General features: G+C 57.2%; 2 protein-coding genes across 2 annotated transcripts in view; one reads left to right on the forward strand and one right to left on the reverse strand.

Annotated features, from left to right (window-relative positions):
• CORO7 (coronin 7) overlaps positions 1 to 26577 on the forward strand; it is a 69810-nt gene that overhangs the window by 22798 nt on the left and 20435 nt on the right. The window contains exons 8-14 of the mRNA XM_087815674.1: positions 2600 to 2686; positions 3164 to 3246; positions 24416 to 24470; positions 24989 to 25046; positions 25211 to 25356; positions 25435 to 25527; positions 25688 to 25819. Of these exons, the coding sequence (XP_087671800.1) occupies positions 2600 to 2686; positions 3164 to 3246; positions 24416 to 24470; positions 24989 to 25046; positions 25211 to 25356; positions 25435 to 25527; positions 25688 to 25819 (654 nt within the window). The remainder of the gene's footprint in view (positions 1 to 2599; positions 2687 to 3163; positions 3247 to 24415; positions 24471 to 24988; positions 25047 to 25210; positions 25357 to 25434; positions 25528 to 25687; positions 25820 to 26577) is intronic.
• On the reverse strand, positions 8503 to 19333 carry VASN (vasorin). Its single transcript, XM_087815673.1, has 2 exons — positions 19219 to 19333; positions 8503 to 11166 (listed from the first exon to the last, which is right to left on the reverse strand). The coding sequence occupies exon 2, from the start codon at positions 11154 to 11156 to the stop codon at positions 9144 to 9146; it is 2013 nt and encodes a 670-aa protein (XP_087671799.1). The 5' UTR covers positions 11157 to 11166; positions 19219 to 19333; the 3' UTR covers positions 8503 to 9143.

Here is a 26577-nt window from a genome sequence, read left to right on the forward strand (position 1 = left end):
GCTCTTACCTTGTCTTCACTTCTTGGTTTGGAGATCAGAAGGTACAAGTGGAAAGCCGCAGGGCAAATGGGACTCTCCAGCCCACACTGCCCACCCCCGCCCCACTGCCTGGGCCCAGGGGCCTGTTTTCCCCAGTGTGAGTTTTTCCAGGGACATTTGTTAGAAGCCTGAGGTAGCTGGGGCACAGCCAGGACGCTGGGCTTTTTGTGTTCCAGGCTTTGCTACCTTCTAGCTGTGGCTCTGTCTCCTCACCTTAGGTTCCTCTTGCACAGATAGGAAACAATAACCATGGACTCAGCCCACAGGGGCAGGAGGCACAAATAGCCAACAGCTGTCTTGCTGGTGACTTGAAGCCAATAGCTTCCTCTCTGGGCTTCTGGTTTCTCCATGTGTAAAATAGGAAGGTGGGAGATATGGGCTGAGGTATGTTCCAACCCCAACCTGTGCCTCTGAATGAAAAACCACTCCATCATTGCCTGAGGTCCCTGCTAGCTGGGTGTCACCTCCTCTCTGTTGCCCCCACCCACCCTCTGAGCTGGGCCCTTTGCTCTCCCAGGCCCCCTGCACTCCTTGCATGGCTCACCCCTGCTGATCCTTCACATCTTAAATGTTACCTTAAGTCTGTTTCTTGCAGTTATACTCTTACTGTACTCTTTTGTCATGCTTTAGACCCTGAGTACACTTCACCACTGTTAGCACTCTTCAAAACTGCCCTCCAGAGTAGATCCCACTATGGTGCTCTTTTTGCAGATAAGGAAACTGAGGCACAGAGATGTTGAGTATCTCATACTGGGATGAGGCCCTCAGTGGCAGGGCAAGGTTTTCATCCAGGCAGTCTGACTCCAAAGCTTGCACCCTTAACCTCCACTTTACCTTTTTGTGGTATTTGTAATAACATGTAGTGACATAGTTATTTCTGTTTGGTTCACATCTGCCTCCTGACTTGTATATTCTTTTTTTTTCTTTTTTCTTTATTGATATCTTTAAGGGAGAGGGAGAGAGAGAAAGAAATCAATGATGTGAGAGTCGTCATTGATCGGCTGCCTCCTGCACACCCCCAACTGGGGATCAAGCCCACAGCCTGAGCATGTGCTCTGACCAGGAATTGAACTGCAATCTCCTGGATCCTAGGTCGACACTCAACCGCTGAGCCATGCCCAGCCAGGCACTGACTTGTATATTTTACGAGTTTGGAGATCTTTTCTGTTCACTGTGTCTCCAGCACCTAGTATAGTATGCAGCTCAAATGCTTGCATTGAGAAAATGAATGAGCAGCTTCACCAAGTACGTGACCATCTGAGATCTGTTTGGCCCCACCACCAGCTCCTAGAACAGTGCCTGACCTTTGGGAGACTTCGCATGTCTGTTGAATGAATGGTGTTCAAATGCATTGTGAACCATCTGGTTTGCTGCTTACATATGGGGTATTTGCACTCTGTTGAGAGGGCAAGAGCCCATGTGACACTTCTGACCTACTCTAGGGTGTTGGGGATGGGGCTGACCCTCACCCTGACCCCTCTGTCCTCTTTCGTGGAGAGAGGAATGCGGGTTCCTGGTTCTCAGGCTCTAGCTCTGACTTATCTGTGCCGGCTGTGGCTGGGTGGGAAGTAAGCAGTGAGAAAAGCCCCTTGAATGACGCTGAGCTGTTTCCGATGGTCTCCCACGCTGGGGTCTGCCTCTGCAGGCTGGGGAAGGGGTGCTGAGCCAGCTCCTCGCAGGCTGCTTCCCTCCCTCATTCATTCCCAAGGAGATCGTGGGAAGCTTGGAGGAAGCTGGCCACAGTTTGGGGTGAGCTATTTTTGGTAACAGGGTCTTTTGTCTCAGGCTCTAGAGGCCAGGGTGACTGGGAGGGAGCTGTTTGCATTTCCTCTGGCCGCCTGGACTCCCCCCTGCCTGGGCCCAGGGGACAGGGTCGCTTGTGGAATGAACTAGAGCCTCTCATCCCTGGGTCCCAGGGAGCTTTCCAGCTGGCAGCTCCAGCACCACAGGAGGGCAAAGAGGGGCACTGCTCTGCCCTTTCCAAGGACGTTCTGCAGAGCTTGGCACCATGCCCTCTCCCCAGCCCCCTGGCAGCGTGGGGCGGCAGCAGTAATTCTAGTAATCCCTTGATTTGCACAGCGCTTTGCAGCAGGCTTGTTTCTCTCACATGTAGTTTCAGTTGATCCTCTCCACAGCCCTAGGAAGTAGGCAGCTTGGGCAACATGAGCTTCATGCACAAATGGGAAAAATGAAATTCTGAGAGGGCACTCAGTTCCCCAAAGCCTGGGGATGGTGACCAGCAGCTGAATGCTGCCTCCAGTACACCTGCAGGGACAATGATATGCTACTACCCTGAGTCTCTGTAGCAAGGGGGCCTGATAGTGAGCAAGACAGCCTGACAATTCCTTTATGAGGGGGGAGACTGAGCCCAATCTGGGTGGCTGGGTCTGCCCTCTAGGTGCAGCACTGCCTTCAGCTGAGGTCCATCCTGTAGTGACATGAGGCCTCCCCCACCTCCAGCCGGCCCCTAGGGGCCCCCTACCTGGCCCCTCCTGTGCTTTGTGGGGCTCTCAGGTAAGTGGCCCTGACGTGGCTCAACTCTGTCTCCTTCCTCCTGCAGAGCACACAGGCCCATGAGAATAGCAAGGATGGCCGACTGGCCTGGACAGGCACCCAGGAGCACCTTGTGTCCACCGGATTCAACCAGGTAGGGCTCCTTGAAGGTGAGCAGGGACTCATACCAAGAGAGCAGGGATGAAGCCCATTAGGAGGCAAGGGCCGGGCTGCAGGCTAGCTCCAGGCCTGTCCATATACGGACCTGAGTGCAGCAGGGTCTCAGAGCCCCAGGGGACCAACTGCTGCTGAAAACTGGCAGATTCCATTTGCAGTAGCTAAGCCTGACCCTGGGAACCATGGCAGCCCCACCTACCCCCCAGGGACCAGAGTCCATGGAGGGAAACGCCCCTTGTCCCTTGTCACCTAAGATTCTTAAAGGGGCAGGACATGAAAACCCCAAATCTCCCTTCCTGGCATGCTCCCCCACCATGCACTGCCTTTCAATCTCTATTCTGGGGCAAGTGCCTCTGTGCCAGACTGTGTCCCTGGGCATTAGGTTCCTGGGGAGCCCAGGGGGTTGACAGACCCTCTGAGTCGCTCTGAGCCTCTCTCTGCCCCTTCCCCACAGATGCGTGAACATGAAGTGAAGCTATGGGACACCCGGCACTTCTCCAGCGCCCTCACCTCCCTCACCCTGGACACCTCACCTGGGTAGGAGCAGCCAGCATGTTGGGATGGGATGGGGGGTGGGGTAGGGTGGGGCAGGAGCACAGACGATGTTTTGATTCCAGACCTATGAACTGGCACCACTGCTAAGGATCCCCGATGCGCTGTGGCAGGGCCATCTGCAGAGTATAGGGACCTAATCCAACCAAAAGGGCTTTACCCGGCTCAGATCCTATCAGGGAGATGGCTCATCAACGGAGCAGTCAGGGGTGCCTGAGCTGGGCAGATGGGGCCCTGCCTGAGGAGTCCCCTGGAGCTTCACGAGCATGGGGTGGTGAGGCAGCCCAGAGTAGGTGGATTAGCCCAACTGACCCATCCCATGTGGCCACTTAGTCATGGGGCAGGCTTCTCGCCTGGGGACTCAGGTTGGTGTATTTTGGCATTTGGGGAGGGTACTGTGACCCAGTGGATGTATGCATGGTCCATGCGAGAATGCACTTGATTTTGCTGTGGGTGTTTTGGTGGGCTGAGGGCCGAGATCCGAGGCTTCGATAGCAAGGTGGACTTGGGGTGCATGTGGGGTGACATGGGGATAGATGGACTGGCAAGTTTGGAAGCACAAGTAGCAGAGGGTGGCAGACCTTGAACTTGTGGACTCTGTGAGGCCTTCTGAGCCCTGGCTACCTGCCTGTCCCTTCTTGTCTTTGGTGAGGGGTGCCTGGGCAACATGTATGCAAATGCACCTCAGACTTCCATTCTCCCCAGAAGTGTGCAGGAGGATTTGAGTGGTGCTTGTGAGGCTCTGGGCTGAGCCTGCTCTGTGCAGAGATGGCCCAGGATCACTGCAGCTAAAGAGGTGCTGAGGGGTGACCCTTCACTTCAGTCCACATGGACCCCATGTCACAGCTGAGGAAAGAGGCTTGGGAGTATGGGGGACCACTTAACTGGGATGGGAGGAGGTGGGGACCTGGCCTTTGTTCCAGAGCCTTAGCCCTGCTCAGCTATGACTCTCAGAGGGGCTTGCTGGGACCTTCGGCACCACCACCAGGCAGGGGCCTGCAAACGTCAGAGCAAGAAGAGTGCCTTGGTCCTTGGATATCCTATCAGCCACTTCCTCTTGTTTCACAGCTGGGGAAACTGAGTCACAGAGGATGCTATAACCACTCTAAGTTCCAGGAGCACTAAGGGCTGTGTCTGGGGATGGGGAAAGCTAAGTGCCATAAGAACTCCTGCCAGGGTGTACCCCAGCTGAGACCCCAAAGAAGGGGTAAAGGTCAGGGTGGCGTTGACCCTCTGCTCCCATCCTCTCTCACTGCTCCTAGAGAGGCTGGGGAACTGGCGAGGTCCATTTTGCAAATGAGGAAGGTGAGGCTGAGTGAACTCCAGTGCCTTCCTCAGAATTACAATTGGGTGTGAGGCTTTTGCCGGCTCTGGGCCCTGGGAATTCAGGGGAGTCACTAGGAGCCACATGCACTCTTGGTTCCATGTCCAGCACCCCCTCCCCTCGTTCAGATACTGTGCTGGTATCTTGTTCTTTATGCCTCCCTTCCCTACAGGGCCCCCCAGCAGAGGGAGGGAGCTGGTCAACCTGGAAAAGGGACCCAGCACTAGCCATTAAATGCTCTCCACCCACCACTTCCTGCCTTTCAGGCTCTGCCACTAGCCTGTGAAGGGTCGCCCTCCCCCTGAAGAGCAGCCACACACACCCACCCCACCCAGCCCCAGCGTGGCCTCTGGAGGAGTTAACTGATGCCCAGACCCCACAGTACACTGGCCAAGGCTGACCCTGTAATTACAGCAGTTAAGAATAGCCTTGTAGGGCCAGTGAGGCCTGGAATTTCTCAAATTACTCCCAGATGGGCCAACCAGGCCAGTGTCCTGCCCCCTCCATTCCCCAGTCCTGGCCTCTGCTTCGACACCGGGCCCACACCCTTGGCAGAGGAATTGGGACTCTCCAGTCCTCTGTAAAGCTGATGGATGACAGGGATGCATGCCAACCTCCAGGCTGGCCTGAGAGGTGGTGGGTCCCCTGCTCCCCAGGTTCCCTGGAAGCCAGAGTCCTGTACTGGCCCCCTGGAGTGTGGGAGCTGCTGAAAGAACTGGACTAAAGATGAAAAGTGTATGGATGGGCATGGGCATGGGCCTCCACGGCACCCCCTCGATTTCTTCTGTTTACATGTTTTCCATCTCAATTTAGGCAGAACAGTATGTGTTCTTATAAGAGCTAGAGGGAGCCAGGGGTCAGGTACATAGTCCTCCCCAGCCTCTCAGGGAGAACCCAGGGCCCCACCCTCCCAGGGACCTCTGTCTCAGGCCCCACCTGTGCCTTCCTCTTTGTCATCCCTTTCATATGTAGAGTGCACCTCACTAAGAGGAGATGTGTCATGGTGGGAAGAGCAGGACATCTGTGTCCTATCTGCAAAGCAGGCTCAGGCAGCCCTGTAGTTCCCGTGTGTCAGGTCTCATGCTTGGTGGAGGGTGGAGGTGGAGGGCCAGGGTGGCCTGGTAGAGTCTGGTGCTTAAGAAGCAGCTTGTGCTCTCCTTGGGAGACACAAACACCACCTGTCTCAGGTTTGGTGCCTCTGGGCTGAGCAAATGGTCAGATGCCTGTGCAGTAGACAGGTAGGGATCCCTCATATATACTGAAGAGGCAGCTGAAGCCAGAGAAGTGGGTCCTTTGTTGAGATCCCTCCAGCAGCAAGTTTATGCAGGATGCAGGCAGGGATTGGGTTTGCTTCTTCACACCAAGGTGTGACCTCTGGCCAGACCCCCAACCCAAGCTCATCCATCAGCCAGAGGCAGGAGGTCTGTTGGCTAAGAAACCTCCAAACCTGTACAGAATGTTTGAATTTATTTGAGTCAAACTGACGATAATTGCTGGGAAGCAAAAATCTCAACAGATTGAGAAAATGCTCTGGAGAATGACAGTTTTACAGCTTATTTTATATGTAACAATCAAAGAAGAAGTAAAGGGTTACATGAAATTAATTGGAAGTAGATTAGGGAGTTGGGAGAAAGCAAAGTGGGGAAATCTCTGAGATTAGATAAAGAACAAAACAGAGACACATACTTCTTTTACACTGGTGGGTATTGGACAGTTAACAGTTACCATATACAGACATAGAAATGGTGTTCGGGGGGACAATGAAAGATAACAATGAAAGGTTCTGTGGTCTCTGCTCTGGTGCCATGGGTGTACCCCGAGGGGTCTGGAAAAGGAGTTTACTCTGACATTCCAAGTATTTTATCTTAGATGCAAAAAGACAGGATGTGACTACCCCCTTTTAGCTAGGAATTTTTATGTTCAGACCATCCTATGTGGTTGCTTTCAGTCTCTTGAATTTGTAAGTCCTACCAAGCAGGCCTCCCCTGAGTTTGTCAGGTTTAGTATATGGCCCCTTTTTTGGGTCCCACACCCAGCATGTTCTTAGAGATTGAGTGTCCCCTGCCTGCCTGAGTAGCTTTTGCTCAGTGGCCCCATCCCCTCCTGGAGATCCAAACCCTCCCCACCTGGCTCGAAATGCCCTCCTGGGCCAGGGAGTGGGTGTTGGGTGTTAGGACCAGTCCCCGCCTGCTGTGAGCAAGCTGCTGTCTCTCTTCTCCTAGCCTGTCTCCCTATAGACAGGTCATTGGGTATGAGATGGGAACGTGTGTAAGCCCATGTGGCACCAGGCCTCTGGCAGCAAGGACCCAACAATGCTGGGGCTGGCATTTCTCCACATCCATCCCTGGTCCTGACCCGGAGCCATTGGAATCACCCTGAGTAGGGGCTGCATCGTGACTTGGCCTCCCCAACTCAGCCCCTGCCCCTTCCTTTATTCCCCAGCCCCTGATCTGATGGACACTCCAAGTAGTGTTTCTGGGAGGGCTCACACCAGCCCCCTTTCTTTAGGTCCCACCCACCCCCTGCTGGCCCGTGAGGCCAGGTTTAGCTTCTCAGGGAAAACATTTATTCAGCAGCCACCGTGTTCAGCAGCGGCCCACAGGCCCACAATGGCCCCTTTGACTGGGCTGCCGAGGGGGGGGGGGGGGGGCAGGCCTCAGCATAGCCGCTCCAGTAATGAGACCCAGGCCCACAGGAAATCCACCTGGGCTGCTGCTGCTGGCTCAGGAAGATGGGGCCCCACCCAGGCCCACTGCCACCACCCTCTGCCCCTACAACCTCGTAGCTTGCCTCCTCCCTTCTCATGCCAGAACCCTCAGCAGCTGATAATTGAATCCAGAGCCTCGCGTGGCCGGGCCTGACTTGGAGCTGACATCAACGCCCCAAGCCACAGGGCCTGTTCCCCAGGCCTTACTGAACTACCTCCTTTTTGCCAGGCTGAGGCTAGGAGCTAGGGGCTGGGACCCACAGAGGGACACAGGCATAGGGCCTCGGAAAGGCTTGTTCCAGCATCTGGAGGGCCCACCATCTGAAAGGTACTAGGAAAAGGTGCTCTGTATCTATCACTGTCCCCAAGCTTCCAGCACCATCCCTGGTCCTGCCCCTGCCTATGGTCTTCCTGGAAAACACTCCGACTTCCAGGGGTTTGGAAAGCCAGGCATATCGCAACTGCAGAGAGTAAAGGGACATCATAGGCCACCAGGTCTCCACAGGCCAGACTCAGATCTCTGATCCTGATCCTGGGCCACTGGCCCCTAACAGTCTCTTGCAGCCTTCTCACCTACCAGAGGGCTCCTGCCATTCAGGATCTGTGCCACCCTTAACTAACACCCCTTCTCTGCAGCTGGAGCAGGAGCCCGTGCAGAGGGGCAGTGAGACTGCAGAGAGGGTGGGCTGTGTGTGCTCCCTGGTCCTACACCATCCACGAAGGCCTAGCAGGACATAGTTAAGGCACCCCCTCCACAGAGGAAGGCAGGCATGAACTGCCTGTCACACCCATCCCTGAGAAGGGACCCTTGGGGACCCTCTCGGCATGTATCTACCATGAACCTCTTACAGGAGCACTGCAGCTCCTGGGCCTGGGTAGATTAAGGCTGCCCTGACTGTTACTCTTTGCTGAGGCTGGAAGCTGCCCAGCTTTTGTCCTCACACTGGGAGGCTGGACTGGGCATCTCAGTGGAGACTGGGTGGGCACAGCCCAGGACAGGATTCATGGGAATGCCACCCTTCCCACCATGGCCCTCAGCAGTAGCCCTCCCAAGCCCAGGGGATGCTGGCCAGGGCCTGGCGTCCACTGGGGAGAGGGGTCCTGGCCCCTAGGTCCCCACAGAGAGGGCTATCCTTTTACACCCACCCTGCACCCTACCCTCCCTCCACCCAGCCCAGGATCCCTGGAGCCATGCCAGAAAAACACTCAGTTTATTTTATCTTTTATTTTTTTATAAAAGGCCTTCATATCATCATTTGTCTTATAAAAACCAAAGTCCTTGTCTCTGAGTTTGAAAAACATTTTCCCAGAATAAATGGGAAAGGATCTCTTATAAATATATTTTTAAAAACAAAAGCAAAACTTGTTCCTAAAGCGTCTTTCTTTCCAGTTTCATTTGTTGCTTCACTCCCTGGGGCTGAGGCTGGGCTACACACCCATCCTTGCCCCTGATCTCCCTCTGCTCTCTTTCTGGAGGCTTCCTTCACTGGCCCCCAGAGTCTCCTTGGGTTGGAGGCCTGGCAGCCCTAGGCCTGTGTTACCAGCACACGGTAGAGCCTGCCTGCCCTGCCCGACCCCAGAGGTTGCACATTGCAGAGGACAGGGCAGAGTCATCCTCAGAGGCACTTGGGCTCTGGGGGCTCCTTAGAGGTCTTCACCTGGGTCCCAGCATCTTAGATGAGGAGACCAAGGTCCAGAGAGGGGCAGGGACTTGCTGCAGCCACACTGCCCCTGCCCTGATGTGTCCTCTTCATCCTATGGATCTGAGTACTGCTTGGTCTGGTAGCAGGACTGGCGCTGGCCAGTCCCAGCAGGGCTGAGAGCCAAGCCCAGTAGTCCATCACTCCCAGCTTAGATGTAGGGCTTAGTGGGAAGGGGCCCTTGGAGCCCAGGCCCTGGGTAGCCCATGAGCGGTACCTCACACTCAGGCCCACCAGATGGGGTCTCCCCATTACCTTCACTTGCCATGGGGCCTGGCTCTAAGGGGGCCTTCACCCCTTCCAGCTCTAGGGGCCCAGGCCCCATTTGCCCTTTGCCCTGAGCTGCAGCTGCCGCGGCCCGCCCCCGACGCACAAAGTAGGCTGCCCCTACAGCAGCTAGGGCAGCCAGGAGTACAGCAGCCAGGGCCGGTGCAATGAGAAGCGGCAGGTTGCCCTCTCTGGCCTGTGTGACTGGGGCATGGTTGGAGCGGACAGCTGGGGGGGTGCGGGCCTCTCCACAGGCCTCCTCGCCCTCAGGCACCCGCCCAGCCCCCAGGGGCCTGACACAGATGGAGTAGGTGGCATTGGGCTGAAGCTGTGTGACCGTGTACTCAGCAAGTGAGGCAGGCAGCCGCAGTGTAACTGGCCGCTTGTCGGGACCTGACAGGTTTCGGTATGTGAGGCGGAGGCTTCTGAGCTGCACAGTACTGCCCTGCAGGTAGCGCTGCAGCCCTACCCTCAGGGAGGTGGGGCTTACTGGCTCAATCCTGAGGGGCAGGGGCCCTGGAGGCCTCAGTGTGGCTGGGGTAGGGGAGGGCCATAGCCCCTGTCTCACCAGGGTCTCACAGTACAGACCAGTGAAGGCTTCAGGGCACTGGCAGGCTAGGTGGCCCCAAGTCCCCAGGTGGCAGGTGCCCCCATTGAGGCAGATGGACGCCGGGCAGTCCTGGGGCTGGGGGTCAGGTCCCACGGTGGGCTGGGTAGCAGGTGGCAGGCTTGGGGCTTTGGCAGCAGGCTGCGTGGGGTTTTGCCAGGTGGGGGCTGGGCTGGAAGATGAGAGTGTGGGTTCCCATGCCAGGGACCTTGTGGTGGGCACTGTAGCCGTGGTAGTGGTGGCCGGGCAGCCGAAGTCAGCATAGTCGAGGTCAAGGAGCATCTGGCCAGCATTCTTGGGTGGAAAGTGGCAGCGTGTTTCCTCTGGACTGGCCAGTTCCACGTGGTTCTCCCGTACCCAAGGGCTGAACCAGCTTAGGGGGCACACGCAATTGAAAGGGTTGCGGGCAGCCGCCAGGAGTCGCAGGCGGGGGAAGAGGCCCGAAAGCTCATGCGGCAAGGCCTGCAAACTTAAATTGCTCAGGTCCAGTTCCTGCAGGGCTGCCAGGCCAGCCAGGTCCTCGGGCCGCAGCTGGGCAATACGGGTGTTGCCAGCCAACCGCAGGCGTGTCAGTCCCTGTAGGCCCCGGATGGCAGGTGGCACACGTTCCAGCTGGTTGTCTGACACATCCAGGTCATGTAGGTTTCGCAGGCGGCCAAAAAGCCCCTCATCCAGTTGCTGTAATCCCAGGCCAGCCAGCCGTAGTGCCTCCACATTGGCAGTGTCCAGGGCGCCGGGCTCCAGGGCCAGGAAGCTATTGTGGCTGAGGTCCAGCAGTAGCAGGCTCGGCAGGCGCAGTGGGGGCAGTGCCCGAAGCTCGTTGTCTTGCAGCTTGAGCTCCAGGAGGCGATCAAGTGCATCGAAGGCACCAACCTGGATATGGTGGATTCGGTTCTTGCCCAGGTAGAGGCGCTCCAGGCGCCGCAGGCCACGGAAGGTCTCGTTGGTGATCTCACGCAGCCTGTTGGCAGTGAGGTCCAGGTTGCTGAGGTTGGCAAGTGGTCGGAAGACCCCACTGGGCAGGCTGGTGATCTGATTCTGTGATAGGTCCAGGAGCTGCAGGCCTGGCAGGCTGGCAAATGTGCCTGCGTCGAGCGTGGTGATACCGTTGTCAAAGACGTAAAGGCCTGCTGTGTCAGGCGGCACGTCTCGGGGCACCGTGGTCCCCTGGCGGGCAGTGCAGAAGACTGTCTGTGGCTGATTGCACTGGCAGCCAGACGGGCAGCCCTGCACCCCAGGCCCTGGGGCTAGCAGCAGCAGCAGCAGGGTCAGGGGGACCCTGGAGCGCATCTTTTGGTCCCTAGGAGCAGAGAGGAAAGACAGGAGCTGTGAGTTGGGCCCAGGAGACAGCTATGCCAGGATGGACCAAGAGGGAAATTCCAAGCCCCCTTGCCACTCCCTGCCCCCAAATCCAATAACACACTGTAGTTATGAGTCAGTTCTCCAGTTTCTGGGCCCAGTTCCTGTCCCAGCCCCATCACTCCCTTTCTATGTGACTTTGAACAGTCACATTATGCTATCAGTTGATACTTCCTGTACTGTCACCAGCTTTCAGTGGGTTGATGCATACAGAACAGGGCCTAGCGCCCAAACACTCAGTGACCACAAAGGATACCTATATCTTAACCCCAGCCCCCCCACCTCTCTGTGGCTCAGAGAGAACATGTGATCAAAAAGCATCAGGCTCCGGCCCTCCCCCAACCCTCCACCCCCAAATCTCTGTTGAGGTGGACAGGGAAGCAGGGAGAATGGTGGCTCCCTCCCCACAGCTTCTGGGGGAGACGGGCAGGCAGTCAGCCCAGTGCGTAAGCAGAGAAGCTGGCTGCCCCAGGACACCAGCCCCTGCTGCCACGCTCTACATCCTCCAAGTGAGGAGAGACCGCAGCGGGAAGACTTCACATGGAAACTATGGGATCGGTGTTTTTCCACTTGTGAAGTCAGACCTGCCCAGAACGGGAGCTGTGGGATAGCCAGGATGTGGCCAGTGGGAAAGTTCCTGGGGAAGGGAGCAGAGGTGCTGGAGCAATTAGCAGGTGTATCCCTGGGAAGGGGTATAGGGAGGGAACCCTGGTCCTCACATCCCCTCCTGGGCGCAATGACAGAACTAGAGGTGAGAGGGTCCAAGCCTCCCTGGGCTGACTCAAGGCTCAAGTTGGAGGACATTGGTTGCATGATGGCCCCTGAGACAGTGCCAGACATGGAAACACTCCCCAGACTCCTTCATCTACCATTTCTAGGTTCCACTATGGGCTGGGCACTGAAGCAGAGCCTCAGCCCTTGCCATGTGCCAGGGCCACTGAGCATTCAGCCACCTCTTGTAGTTCCCCCAGCAGCCATTCCAGGTGGAAACTATTTTCATCACTCCCAGATGACAGAAAAGGGGGGCTCCTGGAGGTGCAGTGACTTGCTGCCGTTGCACTACCACGAAATCTGAGCCAGAGCCCAGGTCCTTAAGCAAGTCCAGGTGTGGCTGGGCCTGCTGCCTGACTTGAGGCCCAGTCCTGCTGGGGTGTGTGGGGGTGGCTCCCCCACCCCCACTCCAGACTCCAGCTTGTAGCTTGACTTGCCCAAGACAGGATGGGGCCACAGCACGGGGCCCCCTTCATTCAGGCTTCTGGGGGGGGGCCCACCCATAGCAGCAGTCTCCATGATCTGAGCCCATCTGTCCCAGAGAGGCCAGTACCCCTCCCCTTCCAGGCACCTCTGCTTACACAAGGGCCTTTTGTGCTGGGGCTCAGCCTCCCCTTCCCCCACAAGGGCCAGCTGTCAGGCCAAGGCAGGTAACATGGCCCCCCACCCAGGGTGCCTTCTGCCCCACTGCCATCCTTTAGGCTGTCCCTCACCAAGGGAAGTGGACTCCTGGCATATGAGGTGGAAGACAGGCAGGTGGTCTCAGGATGGATTAGACAAATCACTGGGGAGGCAACTGTGGTCTTAGGCCAGTTCTAGGTAAAAGCCTGTCACCCAGTTTGGGTGCCCTGCACACCTGCAGGGTTCTCCTTGTCTGAGAAGTGGGGCCATCCGCCTCTGCCCCTCACTAGTTAACACTGACGACTGCCCTTCAGAAGCTAGGGAGGCCTTCCCTGACCCCTAGCCAGTGCCCCCTCCTCTGCTCTCTAGACTCCCGGCTGTCACATGCACCCCTGGCCCTGCCAGTGTCATCTCAAGGGGGCTCCATGCACCCCACCCAGCCTCCTCCCCTGTGAGGGCTGCTCCACCCTCACTGACTCAGAGTTCGGCCTGGTCTCCAGATGTGGGCTATGAGCGTCCCCCACCTCCTGTGTGGACGTGGGGGGTGAGCCACCTCCCCCTGAATCAGCTCTCCTGGTGGAACAGGCTGGGGTCAGGAAGGGAGCAGCCAGACTCGGGGTGGGAGGGGACCCTACATGTGGCCGGCTTGATCACCCCTGTGACGATGGCTTCCCACAGGACTTGTATAAGGTCATGGTTAACAACTCACACTCCAGTCAGGCAACCCTAGGCCATGGGTGTTGGAGCTGTAAGGTGTAGACAATCATTTCTCTCAGCACCTATGTTTCTGCATCTGTCTCCCAGGACATTTCATAGTAGACACCTCCCAAGACTGGGGCACTGCTGGGGGTGCTCCCTGTTCTGCAATGAGGAGGGGGGGCCAGCATGGGCTCTGGGCTTTGCTCCCTTTAATCAGCAAGGCATCATGGGGAAGGGAGGCAGTGACTGCTATGGCTCTGTCTCAACCCAGAGTGGCAATCTGGCTGAGTAGCTGGGAGCAGAAGCTGCATCAGGAAGAGTGACTGGCATCCTGGGCTGGGAAGACCTCAGCAGGCAGCAGCTAACCTGTTTCCCAGTCCCTAGGAGGCAGGGGCAAGCGCCTTGGCCTGAGCCTGGATCCATCACCCAAGGAGTCGGCACTGGGGCTTTGGAAAACAGCAAATGGGGGCTGGTGGCTCCAGGGGCTCTGCCACAAGGTGCCAAGAGCAGATCAGACATCAGACAGTCCCCAAGAGCAGGTCCAGACTTTCTGTGGAGGGCAGGTGACAGACATCAGGTGGTAGGAGACAGAGGCCTGAATTTGGGCCCAAGTTCTGTCCCTTAATAGTTTCCCAAGTCCCCACCTGTGGGCCTCAGTTTCTCAGCAGCCCTGCTTCACCTTCCAGAGTTGGCCTAAGCACCCAGTGTTCTGTTTGTTTCCAAATGAGGAAGTTCTAACAAGTTCTGGAAGTGATTCGCTTGTCTGGGCGCATGCTGGTGTGTGTGCATTGGGGGTGGGGGTGTCTCCGGGGAGTGGGGTGGGTCATGGCTGCCCTTGTGCAGCCTGTTACAATTTCAGCAGCTCTGAAGGACCAGGGGCCTGGGCTTTGATATCTGATCCGCTGACCTGAGGCAGGGAGGTGGGACCTTTCTCTCTGCAAAGGACGTTGGGAGAGTTCTGGAGGCAGTCCTGGCATTGGGGGGGGGAGGGGGGTGTGTGTGTGAAGGGAGAGGACAACAGGGTCCAGGGCATCCGAACTCCAGTTGAATTCAACACAGCCTCACCTTGGCCTGGCCCTGCCATGGTTTGGTGGAAAGAGGCAGCAGGCAGAGAAGCCTCGGCTCTGCTGCTGGCCTTGCTGAACTCCAAGGAACAGTTTTTGGGATGGTGCTTTAGGGTCCGACTACCTGTGTTTGCAGCCTGGCTCTGTGCCAGCCTGGCCATGGACCTTCACCTCAGTTCCCATCTGTGAAGTGGGGGGCTGGTAATAGTGCCTGGTTTTCAGGGCTGTTTAGTTTGTACTTGGAGCATGTTCTGAGTGGTCAGTCAACATTCATTACTGAAGGTGTTATCCATAACATCTGAGCCTCCTCGGGGGAGGATGCCATACAGGAGGCCCCCTGGGGTGAGGGTGAGGCCTCCATGTAGAGGCTTCCCCCCAACCTCACCCTTGGGTGTGGGCATGGGAGAGCAGCCTGATGGGGGAGTGCCTTTAGTTTTGGAGGGGGTAGGGGGATGAGCTGTCTTCTGGCTAACCCCCTTTAGCATATGACCTGGGGCGGGGAGCAGAGTGAGGGCTCTGTGAGTAAAGACATCCATCATCGCAGCTCTCAGGGGGACCCAGAGTGCCCCCATCCACTCCCAAGTGTGGGGCACACAGACATCCACTCACTCAAAGGCCCCGGGTCAGGCAGGAATTAGCAAGAGGGTGGAACCCAGGCGTTTGGGTGACCGTATCAGATCTGAGGCTGAAGCATCTCACTAGTGGTTCCTGGGGAAGGACAAACCAGCATACCCCCCTCCTGCGCCCAATGCTGCAGAGTGAGTGCAGGGGTCAGGTACTATAGGCCTGACCCTGGGGCGCTGGGGCCCTGGAGCCCTGGGCCTCTGGCTCCCAGTGTTGGCCCACCCGGGCTAAGCACTGCAGGCCAGGCCTGGCAGCAGCCCAGCCCAGGAGTCTGCCAACCCCCCAGGCAGGCGGGACTGTGCCGGCGGCCAGGACAGCTGGCTCCAGTTTCGCTGACGTGTCTGAGGAGGTTCAGGGCCCAGGTTGGACCCACCCGTCTTCCCCATCCCTGGGAGCTATGTGGTGGACAAAGCAGCCTCTGGCCCAGCAGTGCAGAGGTTGGGGTGTCCTCCTGAGCCTTCAGGGAAGGGTCCAAGAGGGCAGAGCCTCAGGTTCCTCAGAGATGGCCCTCTCTTCAGGTGGGGGCCAGAGCCCTGCCCTATGATTAAGCTAAAGGTCCCCACTGGTCTCGGCATCTCTGCCTTACTCCATCCACCACTCCAACTCGCTCTGCTCATTCTACAGATAAGACCGTGATAATTCATGACCTCATCCAGTTCCCTTCCCTTTCTGGGCTTCCATCTCCCACCTGGAACCCCAGAGGCTTCTCAACACCAGCTGCAAATTAGAATCACCCTGGCAGCTTTGGAAAGTTCCTGATATCTGGTTCCCACCCCCAGGCTCACTAAATAAGAATGTCTGGGGTGAGGCCTGGCAAAGCTGTGTTTTGGAGAAGTTCCTTGGATAAGTCTCCCCTCCAGCAAGGGCTCAGACCCTGGGACAGGAGGCTGCAGAGGGGACAGTCTGTACATCAGCTTGTTTCTCCCAGTCAGAGTAAGATCCCTGAGCAGGTGTGGGAGAACAGCAGGAGCCTGCCAGGCCCCGGGTGGGGACCTTCTGTGGCCCTGTGGGTGACTTGGTAGCCACCAGACCTGTCAGCCCAGGGCAGGAAGATCAGTGACTAAGGCCAATCTACAACTCAAGTGAGCCCTCAGGGCGGTGGGATGTGTCGTCTGTCAGGAGAGGTGCCACTCTGTTGGGAGAGGACACCTGCTGCCCCGGGAGCTATGTGGTGGCTGCGGCCCAACTAGAAATGGGCCAGTCCAGGTGCCACTGCTGGCACGCGCAAGTGTGATGCCACCAGGGCTGGGTTCAGACACACGGCCCCTTCACTGCCCTGTCCCCACCCAGGGCCAAGCACCCATCAAGAAAGATCCTAGCCCTGCAATTAACCCTGACTTTGCCAGAGGAAGGCCTTAGTCACCAAGGGAGGCCACTAGCCCCAAGCCAGCTGGGCCCAGGCTGTCTGGGGCCTAGACAGCGTCTGAGAAGGAAGTAGCCCTAGAGGAGGTCTTGCCCTTATGCTCATCATGCCCAGGGATCTAGGTTACCCTGTGACAGAAGTGGCCCTTCCTGAGATCTGTGAGCTGATCAGCAGGCAGGTGAGATTGGTATGGGGAGCCACCCCCCAGCCCCCACCCCTCTCACTTCTCATTGCTGCCCATCCAGGCTCCAGTGACTGCCCCAGCCCCAACCCCTTCTCAATGCAAGCCAGCTCTCTCCTCCCTCCTTAATTAAATCTCTCAGGCAGCCTCAGAGGAATGTCAGAGCCTTATTGCATTTCCCTGGAGGAGACTAGTGGGGGGGCCTTCCCCAACCTTGGAGAAGAACTGGCTCCTAGCCTGCCCCCACCCCTTAAAGCCGAGGTGGTCTAAGGGAGCCTGCTCCAGCCTCCTCATACCCAGGGAAGCTGGAATGAGGAAAAGCGGGGGAGGCCTGCAGGCCTAGCCGGCCAGGCGGCCCAGCCAGCTAAGGGAAAGCAATCCGGCTGACTCTGGAATGTGGAAACCGATAAAAGGAAGAAGGCTGAGCCCGCGCACCCGCCCGCGGTGCATGCAGACTCCCGCAGCACCCCTGCCCGCCCCCAAACATAGCCCTGCTCCAGTCACGCGCACACACATACACCCACGCCCAAAACACGCCCAGTGGGCTGTGTTCTCTCTCTCTCTCTCTCTCTCTCTCTCTCTCACTCACACACACACACACACACACACCCTCCCCCTTCTCCAAGAACTCTCACAAATTCCACAGCAGTGAGGGGAGCTGGTTTTCTTGGCAGTGCAGACAGAGCCTTGGGCTCCCCAGCCCAGGGAAGACTCTAAGGAGAGCTGAGAGGGGCTCCAGAAGGGGTCACTAACCCATTTAGGTGGCATTGCTGCCCTTCCCATGAGCTGAGGACTTGCCAATGGTCAGGGATGCTTCTTTCTGGTGACCAGAGGGTACTGGTTGGCTAGCTTGCCGAAGTGGAAGTTGCCTCCTGGGCCCAGCTGGGTCCCCACTTTCCTGTCCCCAGGAGCTGCCTAGCCCAGGGGTGGGGTCCACTTACAAGCCCCCATGTGGACTCAACTCTCTTTACCTAGGACTTGTCCCAATTCCCCCAGGGCTGTAGTGGGGGGTGTCAGGAATGGGAGCCAGAAACTGTGGACCCATCTTTTGCCCAGGGCATCTCCCTGGCCCTGCCTGCCAGAAGGGCCTTCCTGGGGAAAGCAGAGGTCTGGGCAATGTCTAAGGGTCTTCTTGTGTTGAACCCCCTCCCCCATTTCCAGAGTCTAGAGAGTGGTGCCATCCCAGCAAATGCCCTGGAACACTGGCCCACACTGGTCCCATCTGACTCTGGACCCACAGGTCCCAGGGGTAGCTGTTTCAGTTTACAGCAGCTCAAAGCCGGAGAGGTGGGACAGGCAATGCCCAGGCCCCCAGCCTGGCACGAGTATGCTCCTTGTCCCTCTCTGGGCCCAGGAGAGGCCAAATAATGGTCTGGAGGGAATCCAGCTGGGCTGCTCATTACCAGAGCCCTCTTCCTGCCTCTGACACTCTGTTTACAGAAGCTCTGGGGCCTGATTCCCCTGGGAGAAGACAGCAAACTCAGGGGACTGCTCTCCCATCCCCCCACCCACTTGCCTTAGCGCTGTTTGGCTTTGCCAACAGCTGGGCCCTAAATGGACTTCACTGCCTGCTGGACCAGCTTGAATGGACCCAACTTGGAGGGTACCCACCCAGCCACCTCTTTATGCCCTCAACACCCAAAAGTCCAGCCAAGTGGGGAGGGTCCTTTGAGATTCCGTTCAGTCCCCCAGCCCCAGAAGCTCTTGGCCTGGGGAGGGAGGCCCTGGGCCCTGGTGCCTCTCTCCAGAGCCTCACCTGCCCTTGGTGCAAAAGGCAAGCAGGGGGACACTGGGACTGTCAGGGTCTCTTCTCTTCCTCCTTCCCACCTTGCAGACTCCATTCCCTAGGCCTCAGGGGGAGAAGTGGTCAGCGACCCTGGTGTGGTAATGGTTAAGGAATGGCTGGCACTAATCAGCTGATCTGCCAGTGACCACAGGGAGACCTTGGCAGCCCTCAGGCCCCAGTGCTGCCAGCCCTGGGACACAAAGGAGTAGACTGGCTCCAGGCCATTGGGTTCAAAGCCCAAGCAAAGCCCCTTCTCTGGAAGAGGCAAGATGGTAATACCTGGGCCCCAGGCACTGGGTGGAGTGGAGACCAGGGCTGAGGGGTGGCAGTGGGGGTGTGGAATGGTGCATCAGTACCTGCCAGCCACTGGCTTACACTTCCCCAGGGCTGTATACCTGTGCCCCACTCCACCTAGCTCTGTCCTGAGTGACAAGGGCCCTCAGGACCCCAGGGGACCAATCTGCAACAGGGGCACTGGGGGCTCCAGGCCCAGAACCAGACTGTCCCACTTTAGGAGGTAAAAGTAACCGAAGACTATGGCATAGCCATCCCCTTAAAGGGATTTGATTCATAAAACTGGTCATGCCGGAGGGCCCAGCCGTGGGAGGAGGAAGCGAGGGAGGGGGTGTTTATTTTGTCTACTCGCAGCCCCGCGGGCCGGCTGGTGAGCTGTGTACATACGTCCGAGGGCGCACCCGGCCATGGGGCTGTCCGAACCCGGGTGGCCCAGGTGATGGTGTGGCTTGAGGACTCATGCCCCCCAACCCCCGAGTGCGTGTGCGCGCGGCGAGGGAATCTGCGCGCGTGATCGGCGCATGTGCATAAGCCGCCCCCGTGGCCCCCCAGGTCCCTTTTGTAGCCCCCCCAGTCAGGCAGACACTCACCGGACAGCAGCGGCGGGAGCCGGGCGGGGCGGGCCACGGCCTCAGTCCTTCCCGGCCAGCCAGACCGGAGGGTTCCTGGGTCCGGAGGCAACCGCGTCCGCGTACCCCCGCCACGGGCTCGGGCTGCGGAGTCAGCTTGAGGGAGGCGGGTCGCGCCTTTAAGGCAGAGGGGAGGGGCTATCGCTGGCTGGGGGCGGGGCGGGGGCGGGGTCGCTCCCCATTGGCCGGGGCGGAACTGGGCCAAGGGAGACCCGCCTCCCCTCTCCACTGAGGGGGTCATTTGGCTGGGCGTCCTGGTCCTCACCCGCCACCTCCCGACCTGGCGGGCTGGAGAAGTCTTGTCTCGCCCTGTCTGGAGTCAGGAGTCCAACGCCCCAGACATATCTACCACTTGTCTGTCTTATGACTCTGGGCAGGTCCCCGTTTTTCGTGTAAAAAGCAAGCGAATTTCAGTGAGATGAAGGAGTCCCAAATTCCGATGCTTGTGACACCAGACAGGTGACATAAATTCGAGGAGCAGACCCCAGAGCCTGGGCAGACCTGGAAAGTCAGGGGAGGAGGGGAGTGGGGATAGGTGTAAGGACTCAGCCCCCACGACCTGCTTCAGCGTGCCAGAGCTTTGGATTTTTCAAGAGAAACTGGAAATCTGGATTTTATTTTATTTATTTTATTTTATTTTATTTTTTAGGTGAACTATCTTAGTGTGCTATTGTTAGTAGCTAATCCCAATTTCAAAAACTTCTGGGCAGGCCCTACAGAGCCCTTCTGAGGGCCTTCTAGATACAAACTCTAACTCCAAATCTGAGTTCTGGGGTCCTTTTAGCCATGACAGCTTTCAGGGCTGTGAGCATCCCTGTACCACCTTTCCCACATTTTAGATGAAGGGACTTAGACACAGGAAGGAGAAGCGACCATCTGTCCAAGGCACCATAGTTACAGGCAGCTTCAAAGCCAGAGTGTGTATGTGAGGGTGGGGGATGGGGTGGGAGGTTGGGCCTCACCGTCGGTGGGTGGGGCCTGGGTGCAGCTGACAGTGGCCCTTGATGAGGCAGGAGGGACTGGTGCCAGGGCCTGGACTAGTCCAAAAAATCCCCTGCCTTGGAGGATTCCAGGAAAAGGCTCTGCCCTCCTCCCCATACATGTTTGTGGTCAGAGGCATGCCTCAGAGCTTTGGGACCTAGCTCAGCTCCTGAGTTCCAGAGGGCCCCGGGACACTCGCCTCCTTTTCTAGCCCGGCCTGCAGCCAGGGCCTTTGCCTGGGTCAGCTTGAGTGTCAGAGGGCCCCTGAGGGCTTGTCCTATGAGGCTGGGTCACACCAGCCAGGGGGGGACAGACAGGTGGTCTTTGCAGGACTTGATCACCTCCAGAAGGCAGGACAACCTCCATGACCAGTTGCTAATGAGTTAAGCAGAGTCCAGCTGCAAAACGCACCTCCCAGACTTCTCCTGTCAGCTCCTAGCTTCCTTAGGGCCTTTTCCCTACCCTTTCAGGATAGGCAGGGGTCTGCACCCCACACCTGCACCCCTCGATTATCTTGATATTTGTGGATGTGTAGCATGACTTTCAAACCTGTGTTCCTGCTCCAGAGCTAGCCCTTGGGTGTGTTTCATTTGGCCTGTATGGGACTTTTCAAAACTTTGATGCCATTGCAAACATTAAAAATCTGGTGGTTTCACATTTAAGTGGGACTTCCCAGTTTGCTTTGAACAGGAACTCTCAGCTAGAGCCAAGTAGCAGCTGCCCCCTCTGACCAAACCTCAGGCTCATAGGTCACCCCAGTCCCCACCACTCCCAGTCGTCTCACATGAGGCTACTTCACTCACTCAGTTTCCTGAAACATTTGGGTTTGCAGTTAGTACCATGTGGCTCTGGTTAGACTGTCCTTGTGCTTCTGTCTTTGGGTCCTGTGTCCCCTAACGCCCTCAGAAGTGTCCACAGATACTATAGGAGGGAGGAGGTGCTCTGAGGACCTCCAGCTGGACTTTTCCCAAAGAAAAGGTCTTGACAGGCCCCAAATCCTCCTACCTCTGCAGCCAGTTCTTGATGATGGAGAGACCCCATCTGCCTAAATGGTCCATCTCCTGCCCTGATCTTGCACCATGCTTTCATCCACCAAGAGGTTCACGGGCAGCTTCCAGAAAACCACTCCCCAGTTTGCCCATCCTTTTCTCATATGGTTTCCCTTTAGAACCTGGTTACATGGAGTCTCTTTGAGGGAGGGAGCTAAGGAGTGTGAGGCAGAGATTGGTCCAAGGGGTTCCCCGCTGCCCAGCCTGGGTGACAGACAGATCCGAGGGACCTGGACTGCTTTCGATCAGTGGCAATGCCAAGATGTCTAGATTGGTGGGCTGGTGGGGAGAACCAAAGAAGGCCTATTGAAGCTGCTTTCCCTAGCAGGCACACCCCAGTACTCCCTGTGCTAATTTCAGGAATATTGGGAAAGCTAATGGAATTATCAGAGACTGACCCTTCCCCAACTTGATCCACTCTGTACCACCATCATCCTGCATCTTCTGAGACCTGGACTCAGGGCTAGGGGGCAGATCTGAGCACTAGACCAGACCTGGTTCAGAGCCCTTTTCAGTGGCGGACCCAGATGTTAGTCCTCCCCATGTGTCATGGCAGTGGGAGAAATGACTGTGCCAGTTCTCACCACCTCTGGTCCTCTGCCAGGCAGAGGCTTTATTCTGCATTCCAGACCCAGACCCAGCTTGGCTCTCTTTATGAGGCCTGGGGTCAGGCCCGTGCTAGCAGTTGGCCAGACCTTGGAGTTGGTGCCATGACCCCATTTCCTCGTCAGTGCCTTGGTAGGCAGGTGCTCCCGCCTGACTGAGCTGCCCAGATAGCTCTGCCTGAGGTGAGGAAGACTGGCTTGACCTGTTGGAGGAGCCAGCCCTGCCCTCTGTGACTTCCTGCCCCCTCACCCCCAGCTCCTGAGTCAGTAGGCTGGCCAGCTGGGACTGACAGGGTTGGGAGGAGTGGTGCAGGGAGGCCAGGTCATTCTTAAGGAGGTTAGTTTAGAGCACAGGGGAGCCATCAGTGCTGTGGTAGAACCCACAGTCCCACCAGTTCTCACCAAGGCAGCAGAAAGTGCCTCAAACTTGACCTCAGACTCTGCCCTGAACCCATCACCTCTTGTTTCCACTCCTCCTACCCACCTCTACCTGGTGATCTCTGCTCAGTGCACATCTGCTCCTATTCCTGTTTTTTTAAGATGTGCCATCAGCTTTTCATTGTCTGATGGAAGCAGAACACTTTTGATGCACCAGACCCCATCCTTTCTTGCCTCTATCCTCCCCACTCCAAGCCTCAACCCTTCACCCTCGCTGCCCAGGCCACCAGCCACATTGTCCTCTTTATTCCTCAAACAGGCCATGCACCCCCCTGCTACAGGCCCTTTGCTCATGCTGCTCTTTCTGCCTGGAACTCTCTCCCCTGGACTTAGGAACATCTCTGCTCTCTGCTGTGTGTCCTCAGAGAACTTTCCCTTCACATGTTTATCTGTGGACTGTGACTGCCTCTCCAGGTTGGGAGCTCCTTGAGGTCAGAAGTGGGGTCTTGCATCCACCTCCAGTCGCACCTGTAGGTGGAGTCAAGGGCTGGGCATAGACCAGTTTACCTAAGGAATGAATGATTGAGAATGAATTTAGCGAGAGTCCTGTTAGAGCTGCTGTAGGGACCTGGTTCCAACCCCTCAAGCCAGCATCAGTGTGGGGGCACCCCAGGCCACACATTCACTTTGTCTCTCCTGCCCGGCCCCTCCCCCAAGGCAGGCAGTGGTCACACCAGGTCAAGAAGGGCAGTTCTGAGTCCAGCTTACCCTGCCGGGCCTGAGGTAATTAGAGGCTATATTACTCACAGGTGACTGGCCCAAGATCCTCCAGGAAGCTGTGGAGACACCCAAGGCCCCACCCAGCTGCTCAGCTCACTCTGTAGCTTCCAGCAGGGTGTGTGTGGTATGGGGGTAGGTGGGCAGCAGGCAAGCTTTGAGAAGCTGGCTGGGAGGGGTAGACAGGCAGGGGAGGAGAGGGTTAGGCCCTTTGTTGCCTGGGCAAGGGATGGAGGCAGCTGCCACAGCTAGGTGACCTCTGACCACTGGGACCACAGTGAGGACAGGGTTCTGTGTGGGGGTAGGTGTTGAAGTGGAGACTCAAGTCTGTGGGTCCCCAGGGACATGAGACCAAGACCAGGAGCAAGAAACAAATGGATGAAGGCACCTGCCAGAGTTCTTCTGGGCCCCCCTCACCCTCAGACCCTAGGCTAGAGGATAGAAGGCAGACTCACAGGGCTGGGGGCTGCAAAGGGGCCTCTGCAGGGCCTGAGGAGGGTCCTCGTAAATCCCTGGGCAGCAACAGACCATTGGCCAAGACCAGATGGGCACAGAGCAGCAGGGGTGCGCAGAGCCTCCAGCCTGTTCTCCATGTTCCTGGCCACCACTCCTCCCCAGGCCTGCCTTGGGAACAAGGGGGATGAAGAACAGGGAGGCAGGGAAGCTTGGCAGCAAAGGAGGCCCTGCTCTGGCCCATGACTCAGGCTTGGGCACAGGGGCCCAAGGTCGGTGCTGAGGGGGCGTCTGAGTCTCTAAGATGTCATCAAAACCCCAGGAGCCTGGGGTGACTGAGGAGATGGCCGCCAAACTTTAGTGCAGACCTGGCGTACCTACCCAACTGCACTGGATGGGGATGGAGGGAACTCCCCAATTCCAGCACCTTCTCACTTGCCTCTGTAATGCTGGCCTGATGTCTAGGCTGCCTAAGGTGGGACCAGGGACAAAATGTATATGGGATCTGCCTGGGGTGAGATTGGGGCTGAGGTGCAGAAAAGGGATGGCTCCCCAGTGCCCAGGGCCTCACATGTCCTGAGTGAAGCATGTAGGCAGATGGAGGACTTGGGAAAAGAAAGGGATGTGGGGGCATGCTTGGTGTGTTGGTAGCACAGGGAGATGAGACAGAAGGTCCTGGGGGACCATCTGGATGTAGTTGTAGGGGCGACATCACTCCCAGCCACTGTGGTGCTTGGTCTGAGCCTTATCTGGGGTCAAAAGGCTCACAGACAACATGTATATGGGGTCTGCCTGGGGTGAGTTTGGGGCTGAGGTGCAGAAAGGGGATGACTCCCCTGTGCCCAGGGCCTCCCCTTACTGCCCCTGGCCCATGAGTGGCTGGCTCCACGCATCAACCAGTTCTCTCTCAACCAGGTCTCTGATGCCCCTGCTGGATCCAGACTCCGGGCTCCTGGTCCTGGCTGGAAAGGTGAGGGAGAAGCTGGAACCAGCCCCTTACCACCCCTTCTCTTGTCCACCCACGTCCTAGTGCCTTCACTTGCCAGGCCTGGCCCTGACCTTTGACCTAAGCAGACAGCTGGGAGAATGGGGAGTACAGGATGCTACCACCCCCAGAAAGGAAAACTAGAACAGTGTCCCCCCAGGCTCCACTAGTGGCAGGCTCCACTCTCGCCAGCGTCTGAGCCTCCAAGTCTTCATCCATGAATGTCAGCTTCATGAGGACAAGTTGAAAATAGGGCAGTGTTAGTACACAGTAGGCACTCTGTAAACACTGAATGTATCCTGGTGCTTACTCCATGTGTGCTGATGAAGAACAGGTACGGTAAAGTCCACTGAGGGCTCAACTCATTGCCCAGCTCATGATGTCTGCCATGCTTCTGTAGCTCAGGTCCTTGGAGAGGAATGGGAAAGCTGATACTGGACCTGGGGCTGCCCTTGGTCACCAGGGTTCAGTCAGCAAGGGTCTTCAGGCTAGACTTGTTTCAGGGTGAAAGCCAGCTGTACTGCTACGAGGTGGCCTCCCAGCAGCTGGCACTGAACCCAGGTGAGCCCTGCCCTTCACCCTCCCCCCTCCTCCCTTCTCTTTCTGTTTTTTTCCCTCCTCCCTTTCCCTTTGCTCCTCTGCCCTCTTCCCTTTCCCTCCTCTTTCCTCCCCTTCCCTCCCATCCCCTGACCACCCTGATTCTCTTCCCATGGTTTCCCCAATAGTAACCCAGTGCCTCCTGGAGAGTGTGCTTCGGGGAGCTGCCCTTGTGCCCCGGAGGGCGCTGGCTGTCATGGGCTGTGAGGTACTCCGAGTCCTTCAGCTGAGCGACACAGCCATCGTGCCCATCAGCTACCACGTGCCCCGCAAGGTGAAAGGGATCTGGGTGAGGGGCTGGGAGGGCCTGGGGGATTCGTGCCTCACTAACCACATGCCTGTCTGCCACCAGGCTGTGGAGTTCTATGAGGACCTGTTCCCTGACACTGCAGGCTGCATGCCTGCCTCTGAACCCCACGCCTGGTGGGCTGGGAGCAACCAACAGGTAGGTCCAAGGCCTGGCTGGCCGCTCCTGGTCTCCACCAACCCCTGGAAGCCCTCCTGACAGCAGCCCCGTGCATGGCCTCACAGTCCAGCTGTGCACTAACTCAGCTGCCCTGTGTCCCCATCCCTTCCCACCCCTCAACTGCTGCCTCTCCCCACAGGTGCAGAGGGTCAGCCTCAACCCAGCCTGCCAACCCCACCGCAGCTTCACTTCCCACCTGGTGCCCCCTACAGAGCCCTCCCCTGAGGCAGTCCAGCCTTCGGAGCCGCCCATAGGCGACAAGGACCCCAGTGTGAGTGCCAGGGCTGCCTGCTTCTCAACACCACAGTGGGAGCCCCCATGGTCTTTTGTTTTTTGTTTTTTGGGGTTTTTTTGGTAATCCTCACCTGAGCATATTTTTTTCTTTGATTTTCAGAGAGAGTGGAAGGGAGGGAGGGGGAGAGAAAGAGAGAGAGAAACATTGATGTGAGAGACACACATCGATTGGTTGCCTCCCACTCGTACCCCAACTGGGGCCAGGGAACAAACTTACAACGGAGGTATGTGCCCTTGACTGGAAATTGAACTCGCAACCTGCGACCCTTTGGTGTGTGGGCTGATGTTCTACCACTTAGCCACACCGGCCAGGGCCCCCATGGCCACTTTAACCTTTTCTAGCTGTTAAGCATAACAGATAGAAAGAACCTCACAGTAGTCTCTAAATTGAACAAACATTTAGTAGAAAGTGAGACTGTCCCATAAAATCTAGATTTCTGGCTTCTCTTGAAATATTGGCAGATCTTAATCACCCTGGACCCACCTTCCCACAAATGCCGGGAGCCAGCAGCTGCCACTTGCTGTTCTCATGGTCTGAAGTTCATTTAACCCCCATGTTACAGCCCATCCCCTGGGCACAATCTGCAATTGTGCCCCTTCCCCACGTCTCAGAGCAGGGCTTCATGCCCAGCTCAGTGTCCCACAGCCCAGGAGGAGGGGCCCAGAGTGATGATCCCAGCATGCCCTCTCTTTGGCCCACATGCCAAGGGGCTGTGAGTGACCCTAGGTGCTTTT

This window comes from Miniopterus natalensis, chromosome 3, assembly GCF_054644295.1.
Source record: "Miniopterus natalensis isolate mMinNat1 chromosome 3, mMinNat1.hap1, whole genome shotgun sequence".
NCBI classification, from domain to species: domain Eukaryota; kingdom Metazoa; phylum Chordata; class Mammalia; order Chiroptera; family Miniopteridae; genus Miniopterus; species Miniopterus natalensis.